Source organism: Thunnus thynnus, chromosome 7 (genome assembly GCF_963924715.1).
Source record: "Thunnus thynnus chromosome 7, fThuThy2.1, whole genome shotgun sequence".
In the NCBI taxonomy this organism is placed as follows: domain Eukaryota; kingdom Metazoa; phylum Chordata; class Actinopteri; order Scombriformes; family Scombridae; genus Thunnus; species Thunnus thynnus.
Window position 1 is genome coordinate 27,570,695 of NC_089523.1, and position 9,510 is coordinate 27,580,204.

General features: G+C 38.5%; 1 protein-coding gene across 1 annotated transcript; it reads left to right on the plus strand.

The window, feature by feature from the left end:
• The first annotated feature begins 473 nt into the window (after nucleotides 1-473).
• trpc6b (transient receptor potential cation channel, subfamily C, member 6b) lies at nucleotides 474-9,453 on the plus strand. The gene is made up of 12 exons (XM_067595276.1): nucleotides 474-677; nucleotides 2,200-2,968; nucleotides 3,154-3,339; nucleotides 3,535-3,699; nucleotides 4,875-5,091; nucleotides 5,652-5,879; nucleotides 6,153-6,417; nucleotides 6,595-6,790; nucleotides 7,246-7,452; nucleotides 7,715-7,771; nucleotides 8,109-8,184; nucleotides 8,282-9,453. The coding sequence occupies exons 2-12, from the start codon at nucleotides 2,222-2,224 to the stop codon at nucleotides 8,419-8,421; spliced, it is 2,484 nt and encodes an 827-aa protein (XP_067451377.1). The 5' UTR covers nucleotides 474-677; nucleotides 2,200-2,221; the 3' UTR covers nucleotides 8,422-9,453.
• The last annotated feature ends 57 nt before the right edge of the window (nucleotides 9,454-9,510 follow it).

Here is a 9,510-nt window from a genome sequence, read left to right on the forward strand (position 1 = left end):
GCACCCCCCTTTTTTAAGCAGTTACTCTAATTGTTTTTGCATAGCTTATGTCTGCTCAGGGATAATGGCTCTCATAAAATATGAAGATGTGTTGGTATTTCCTGTTAACATTTGATGGCACCGTGAGTTAAGAGGATTTAGGAAAATCTGCTTTTTCGAGATTGTTTATGCACATCTATAGAAAGCGGTTAGTGCATCAAATCATCTATTTTCGGACACATAGTAGTGGTCCTATTGCCTTCAGCCTTCAGGCTGACAAAATAGTTAATTTCTTAAGAAATTAATCCTTCAGCCTTCTGCCTTAATATATGGAACAAATTAGGTTTTAGTTTATGCTCTGGTAGTTTGAAGTGGTTGCTTGCAGGTAACAATTATGGAAAATCAGGAATATTAAACTGAAATATAAATAGTTATGAATTCAGCAATTTATTCATCAAATGCTAATATCCTATGTTATAAAACACACCCCAAAAGCTGCTAGAAAACCTCCCACCGGGCGCGCAGAGGCTGCACCGTCGGCATCAAGACCCGAGGTGGGACGCAGGTTGAGAATATCTGACAGGTGGACAAGAGTCTGATATGAGTCGGCACAGCTCTTCGCTTCTGGACGTAGTTTTGGCTCGTGACGACTTAATGAAGTGAAAGTGAGGTCATTTGGCGGATCAGTCTTCTCTGAGGTGAGTGTTCCCTCCTGTTTTGAATATTTCTTTAAAACATGCCTCATTTCCAGAAAGCAGTTGAGAAATGTCTATGTTTGGTAAGGCTTCTAAACAAAAGGGTTCAGGCCTATGAGACACCTAAAACGACAGTAGATAACTCAGTGATAATGCTGTTAAACTGATCTTCCTGCAGCATCTATTTAAAAAAAAAATCTCCCATATCTCTCCATACCATTATGTACTTCTAAAACATAATGCCGTAGTAGAACATTTACTCACTTTCTGCAGATGTCAATAGCATACAGCATGCACACCAGCCCACATAATGATCTTAACTGCATAAAAATCTGTCATACAGTGATTAAACTGGTGATACACTACCAATTATCTAGCATGTCACAGCAATATTTTTTTTTCTGTTTAGACACCTAATATCACTGATCCTTCACTGAATCACCTGATTCTTGAGTTATATCACAGGTGTGTTTCATGATGAAGGAGAGCAACAGAAAAAAAAAAAAAACAACCAGGCCTTCTCAGAAATCCAGGCAGGTGAATTTACATGGAGCAGCTACCTACAGCATTTTAAAGGCAGAAAACTACAGCACATTGTTTTTTTTAAAATTTATATTCATGTCCATACAGTTCAATTTTATTTTGGATATGCTCACCTTCCCTGACTGAACAGCATGGCACCATATTCATTTTATTTTGTCTAAGCTCATTAAAACTAGATGCCAAAGATTAATATTTTGTCAATCTGTATTAGAACAAATTCTGTATACTACATGCATTCATCATCGCTCAGTTATATAAAATATTTTTAACTCTAATGATGATTGAATGAAGGGACGTTGTCATCATCTGCGCTGAATCAATTAGCTCTGAAGATAACCAGGTTATTCAAATGTAATTATTGAACACAATGTAGATTTACTGGTTTGACAATGACATCAAATATAATTAGTTTTAAAAATAGTCACTGTCTTATAGTACTGTCACAGATTAATGAATGGAGTTAACATCATACTTGAATTAGCAAAATAAAAGTTGACCACTGCACAAACCACCAAACACTAGATGGGATTGTTGTGTAAAATTCCAGAAATCCAAAACAGATTTGGCCAAATATTGGGCAGAGACTGAGTGGATGGACGGTGCCAGGACCATGATATGGCAGAGCGCAGATGATGAGTCTGTGGGTGGTGTCACACATGTAGTGAGAGTCATAATCCAGTCTAGACCAGCTGTCCATTGTACATTGTTGTCCATTCACTGCTTGAGACACTGCTCTCCAATTTCCTAGGTCATCTTTGGAAATATGGAGCTTATGTTCATTTACCTAAACATGTAGATGAATTAAAGGAATGTGTCTGCTCAGTAAGATATTAATAGTAGGTCTCACTTATCATGATATTGGATTTTGATTTGAGAATGAAATTGGAGTATTTTGGCTCATGTTAATATTTTTACACCAATAAGGTATCCAGCCATATGATAATGATATTATATTATCTAAAATATGTTTACCTGTGTTTAGATGGAGCAATGAAGGTGGAGCCATGATGCTGCAGCGGGTCGTGGTCAAACCCCGGAGACAAGCTTTACGGGGAGCTGGTTACCTATTTCATGCCCAATCCTGCTCTACTCTATCCATGACAGAGGAACGTTTTTTAGATGCCGCAGAATATGGCAATGTTCCTGAAGTGAGGCGGATGCTGGAGGAGCTGCCAGACCTCAACATCAACTGTGTGAACTATATGGGCCAGAATGCATTGCAGCTGGCAGTTTCCAACGAACATTTGGAGGTTACTAAGCTCCTACTTAGAAAGAAAGACCTCGCTAGAATAGGAGATGCTTTGCTGTTAGCTATCAGTAAAGGCTACGTCCGTATAGTGGAGGCCATACTGAACCATCAGGCCTTCGCAGACGGACAGAGGCTGATTAACAGTCCCAGCCAGGTGGACACACATGATGACTTCTTCGCTTATGACGAGGATGGCACACTTTTCTCTCACGACATCACTCCCATTATTCTGGCTTCCCAGTGCCACGAGTATGAAATAGTGCATATACTTCTTATGAAGGGGGCCCGTATAGAGCGTCCCCATGACTACTTCTGCCAGTGCAGGAACTGCAGTGAGCAGCAGAGGCATGACTCTTTTAGCCATTCACAATCTCGCATCAATGCATATAAAGGTCTGGCCAGTCCAGCGTATCTTTCCCTCTCCAATGAAGACCCTGTGATGGCAGCTCTGGAGCTGAGCAATGAGCTTGCGGTTTTGGCCAACATCGAAAAGGAGTTCAAGGTATAGTATAATATAGTATATTCAAATGTTCCTGATTTTCCGCAAAAATTCACATACAATAACTGTTGATTCAAATATTAAAGTCTACACTTATGACAAAGTTCGAGTTCTTGACGGTTATTGTGCTATTAGTGATTCACAAAAGTATAAGTCGGTATTATAGATGTGGCCTTTCTCTGTTACAGAATGATTACAAGAAACTGTCAATGCAGTGTAAAGACTTTGTGGTGGGGCTCCTGGATTTGTGTCAAAACACAGAGGAAGTGGAAGCCATCTTAAATGGGGACACTGAATCATGTAAAAGCTCTGAAACCTTTGGCAGACAAAACCTTATCAGGTTGAAACTTGCAATAAAATATGAAGTTAAAAAGGTAAGCATGTGAGCAAAGCACTTTCATTTTTTGGATTAGAATTGATGCACTTGTTTTCATTGTCAACCTTGTGTTTGAATATATAATATGTAATCCCTGTCTCTCTCTCTCTCTCTCTCTCTCTCTCTCTGTCTCTCTCGCTCACTCTCTCTATCACATACACACACTCGAACGCCCTTACTGCCAATGAGGCAGTTTGTGGCACATCCAAACTGTCAGCAGCAACTCCTCTCCATCTGGTACGAGAACTTGTCTGGACTACGTCAGCAAACCACAGCAGTTAAAATCCTTCTTGTCCTTGGCGTAGCTGTCGGGTTGCCTGTCCTGGCCTTTTTGTACTGGATAGCACCATCAAGTAAGGTTAGTTACAGAAATGTCATACATTGCTATAGCTTAATTAACCCAATGACTCATTAATTGTCTTGAATTAACATTGCAGGCAGTTTAAACAGAGCTCAAAGGAGAGTGTATATTGGATTTACAGTACATTTATCATGTGTCCAGAAACTCCAAAGGAATGCCCCATGTCTGCTGGACATTTAAAAAGCCAATGTTGCTAACACATTATTAAGTGACAATATGCCAGGGCTGGTTTGTCAGCTTGTGGTCGAGTTCTTTTGGCATTAAGTGGCCAAAAAAAGATTAATGCAGCTTCAAAGGACTTAATTAACCAGTAATGTCTCTCAGAACTGTGTTTCTTCTCCTGGTTTGGATCACTGGTGCAAACATTGTTGGTTACTCTGTGTTTTGCATGCAGATGCCTACTGCTGTCTAGAAGACAGTTAAATATTTTGGTCTAAATTTTTGATGCACTTCTCACTGTGTGTAAAAAAGATGAAACGTGAAATTAAAGGATCGGTTAACAATTTTTCAAGTCTGTGCTAAAAAAAAAAAAATTAGTCAGGTGCCCAAATGAACTTTGATACATGTTGTTCTTGCTTTAATCATTCCTCCTGTTCATACTGGCTGTAAAGAGACCCTTCATAATACGCTTTCAAGTGATGGGGGACAAAATTCACAGCCCTCCTTCTGTGCCAAATGTATTTATAGGTTTATTTGAATCTAATATGAGGCTTCAGCTGTCCAAAATAATCAAATCAAATCAATATTTTTCAAAGTTACTGTCTTTTTATTGCCACATTTCCTCTTCGTGTAGCAATCTTTCCACTGCAGCTGAACAGGAAAACACAGTCCGTTGAGACACAAAGATGGAATTTTATTTACTAATATGACTAACTGCGGAAGAGATTCATCCAACAACTGAACACTGAAGCCTCATATTATCTTCAGATAAACTTTTAAATATATTTTTGCAAGCGCTGTGGATTTTGTTCCCCATCACTTACACTGTAAGCACATTATGAAGGGATCTTCTAATGGTCAGTATGAACAGGTGGAACCATTACAGCAAGCAAAACCTGTTTCAGTGTTCATATGGGCACCTGAACCTATCCTTTGATTTGGTACAAATATCCTGGTGCAGCTTAAAATAATGTCAAACTTTGTTCTATTTTCTATTTTCTGACTTCTGTCAGTTAGGGAAACTCATGTGTGGACCTTTCCTGAAGTTTGTGGCCCATGCAGCTTCCTTTATGATATTTCTTTGCCTACTGGTCCTGAACGCAGCAGACCGTTTTGAGGGACCGTCGCTGCTGCCAAACATGACCACCCATGACCACCCTTCACAACTGTTTCGTATGAAGACCACCCCCTTCACCTGGATGGAGATTCTCATCATATCCTGGGTCATAGGTCATGAGTGCAAACTCTTTCCAATCTTGTGAACTATCACAACTAGCTGTCGTATCTTTCTTTATCACTGTAAATCAGTATATTTTTTTCATTATGTTGATTTATTCCTCTCTCATCACGCAGTCTTGTCTGCCTCTCATGATTTAAGTCAAGCTTCTGCACTGTTGCAATTACATCACTCTGCTGTGTATGAATGGTCAAGGGTATTACGAGTCACTGAGGAGTTATAAATCCCCAAACATATAGGCTATCACGCAGGTATATTACCCACATAGATAATTATGTATTCCTACCACATATACCATAATAAATCAGACTGGTAATGACTTGCCAAAACAGTAAAAGGCAAAGTGACCCTTTTACTTTTCTTGACAGGTGAGACTTTAGAGCCATATCACACATGCTTTGCCAGTATACATCAGTAAATCCTGTGTGTTTTGACATTTGATCAAGTCTTATTCATCATGTTTACACGTTCAAATCATATGTGCCATTATTTCTTTGGAGTGAGAAACTATTGTGACTGTCAACCAAATGTGTGATATTTTTTTTCCCTACAGGGAAAATTTGTGAAGAATGTAGAGACATTTGGTCACAGGACATCCGGGAATACATCTCAGAACCCTGGAACCTTCTCGACTTTAGTATTTTGGCCATTTTTATGACCTCCTTCATGGCCAGATTAATGGCTTTCTGGCATGCATACTCTGCCCAGTGTTATGTTGACAAGCACTATACTGACCTGTCCAACATGACCTTGCCCTTTGAGATACAGTATTTCCAGCTGGGTAAGTACGAACCTTAGAATTCAAGTATTATAGTATTGATAGAATATTTTGTGTCTTATAAATGTTAAATATTTTCAGGTTCAGGCTTAAATTTTAAAGTCCATCTGCGTTGCACTGGATATTTATTTTTTAAATATATTGATCTGATATATGATCTGACTGCTAGATTTTCTAGCTAATTCCTTAACAAAACTTACACAGATATTGATTTAAATAGAGTGTATGATTATTGCATGGAAACTGTTCTCACATTCAGAATTTGTTCATTTTTAGCTCGAATAGACTGGATTCCCTCAGATCCGCAACTTATTTCTGAAGGCCTCTATGCAGTTGCAGTTGTGCTGAGTTTCTCTCGCATTGCATACATCCTGCCTGCCAATGAGAGCTTTGGCCCTTTGCAGATTTCCCTGGGAAGGACAGTGAAAGATATCTTTAAGTTCATGGTGATTTTCATAACGGTTTTTGTGGCGTTCATGGTGGGAATGTTCAATCTGTATTCATACTACCTCGGAGCCAAGCACAACGATGCCTTCACAACGTGAGTCTCGACTACAGACTGCTACAATAACGCAGTTTACTTGAAAAAGCTTTGGAAAATGGCTAATTTATTTTCCAGTAGTGCCTTTAGACACACTCTGTGTTGAATTAATATCATGTAAGACTAGCACATTAGTTGCACTACACTGATTTAATTCTCATTTCTCCATTTCCCCAGGATCGAAGAAAGTTTTAAAACATTATTTTGGGCCATCTTTGGCTTGTCAGAAGTGAAATCTGTGGTCCTTAACATCGACCACAAGTTCATTGAGAATATTGGCTATGTTTTGTACGGGGTGTACAATATCATCATGGTGATCGTCTTGCTGAATATGCTCATTGCCATGTTTAACAGCTCCTTTCAAGAAATTGAGGTACGTCTTTTTTGATGATAATGACTAGTTTTGTGTAAGATCATTATTGTTTGGCAATAACTGAATGTTACAAAATTTCATTAGAGGTCATGATTCACTGCTGATGCCTAAGTTGTCAATTTTCAGTGCAGACACAATAATACTGCAGCTTAAATAAAGAAACAGATAGGTGGATGGAAATTGGATGAAATTTCTGAATAATCACATTTTTGATGCCACAGAGACAAAATGTAATTTTTATTCTCTGTCAGCAAATCAGTTGCACCTAACTGTTGCATTTTTATTACTTCATATATTAAATTAAAATGACTCTTATATTGATTTAAACATAATCACCTAAATATTTGAATGGTGGTATGTTTAGATCAGCTTTTGTGATATTATCAGTGTTAAACTTAAATGTCAAATACAAAGCTGAGCAAATGTTTTCCCTGGTTCTTACCTGGTTCTTGCAGGATGATGCTGATGTTGAGTGGAAGTTTGCTAGAGCGAAACTCTGGTTCTCGTACTTTGAGAATGGCGGCACGCTGCCTGTGCCCTTCAACCTTGTACCCAGCCCTAAGTCTGTCATTTCCTTCCTGCGGGGAACAAGGGAATTTCTCTGGGATGTAACTCGAGGCAAAATCAAAGAAAATTCAAAGAATGAGATGGAACTTAACAAGGTAAGGAATCAGCTGTTGACACAACTGAAATTTAAAGCAAGGAAATTAGCAAATTCATTTTTTGAATGTAAATTAAAGGCTCTGTTAGACGGTTGTAGCCCTTCTGGTGAAGTTTACCTATATTCTTTGATACAGGTCTACAGGGCCCTCTTGTGTCACATTTAAAAGTTGCAATTGTAAGTGTGTCCTTTAAAACTATGCTGTAAAATGTGCATTAACAGTGATTCCTCTCTTTTTCTCTTTTTGCTGTTTTTATTATTAGTTGAGGCAACAGGAAGATCTGAGTGTGGAAGCATCGCTTTGTCCCACCCGTCACAAAGTAAGTTTTCATATTCTGATACATAACTAAGCTGTTGGGTTGACAGCGACTAGTTTTTCCTGAGTAAAGTTTCATACCAATAGACGTGCACATATGAAATGTTGGCAACTTATTTCAATACCTCATTTCTAGAGGGCACATTGAGGACATATTGTATATAAACACAAATATACTGTCATGTATGACTCACAAGCATACAGTAGACTGTATAATCAAACACGCTGACTTAATAAAGCAGCAGCTGTTCTTCACTTCTTTTTTTCCTTATCTACCTCAGAATTTTTAGGAATAATTAGCCTCTCAGTTTAGGATTCAAACCATCTGTTCTTCATTTCAGAAGATAATGAATCGCCTCATCAAAAGATACATCTTAAAAGCACAGAGAGATAAAGACAATGATGAAGTGAATGAAGGTGAGTTGAGCAGGTTTTCCGGATAACGGTGCTCTTCAAGTCTGCATCGTCACATCATGAAACATTATTGGAAGCTGTTTCACTCACTGTTTCACAGGTGAACTGAAAGACATCAAACAGGACATCTCCAGTCTCCGCTACGAGCTGCTGGAAATGGGGAACCACGAGATGGAGACCCTGGCAGAGCTCATCAGGCAGCTGGATGAAGTCATGCGTGCTCAGAAGAAACAGAGCTGAGAAGAGAAAAAGAATGAGCTCGCTATATTTTCTTTAAAAAAAAATTAAGTATTAGAGATGTTTTTACTGGTTATACTGCACTCCGGGGCACTCAGTCAGGATCAAAAGGCCCTAGGCACAGACTTAATCCACTTTTATGGATGAATCTAATCTGATAACACTGGATATTCTGTGTTTTAAATATTATAAATGGTTAACATCCTTGAGTTTTTCCTTAGCATTAATATACCAATTTATAGCAGAACTCATCAAAGTCTCTGTTGCCGCCCCTGTTTCTGTACGGTTTACCACATGGTGGCACTAATGAAACTTTCTTCTTGTTGCACAGGCTCTGTTACACTAACATTCACTACTGACTGATAACATGATGGTGCTGCCTGTCAACAGCTGTTGATATGCTTTGATTTAGAGGTGATTTTTTTTTCCATCTGGAGCAGAAACGCAGTTAAGATAAGTGGAAAAGAAGCATATGTTTGTATGTGTCAGTGACAGGTTCATTCAGACATGCCATAAAGATAAATGAAAACCTGTTGGTAATATCTGCCCTCAGAGCTTTCTGTGATTCTAAAGTTATAAGATAACCATTGTTTTCATGTAATGCAACCATAAAATCACTCAACAGGACTCTAGTTTCAATTTTCATACATTCACTTTTGTTATATTTTTTATGTTGTGTTTTATTAAACTGCTGATCAATTAAGCATAGCGTCTAATGAATATGAACAAAAATCAGTGCTAATTATCTTCGCCTCATGGGATACAGAGGGTTTATGGTTTTTTAAAATCAATACAGCAGATGCTATTGGGCTCTCTCACGCTGTGTGACAGAAGCAAGACAAATGTCTGAGAACAGTCTGACCTGTCAGGTGGAAAAACAGCTCACTTTCCTCTACAGTCGGGCCAGGGGAGTAAAAGCTACCGCCAGACTTAAGCTCTCAAGTCCCTGAAGCATTTCTACTGTAAACTGAGGGAGAGACATAACCGCTGTTAAAACAGAAACATTGATAAAATAACATAATGTATTTGTATCGTCCAGTTTTGTTTGTATAAGATGAACATCATGAACCCATAATCATTTACTAGACCTAA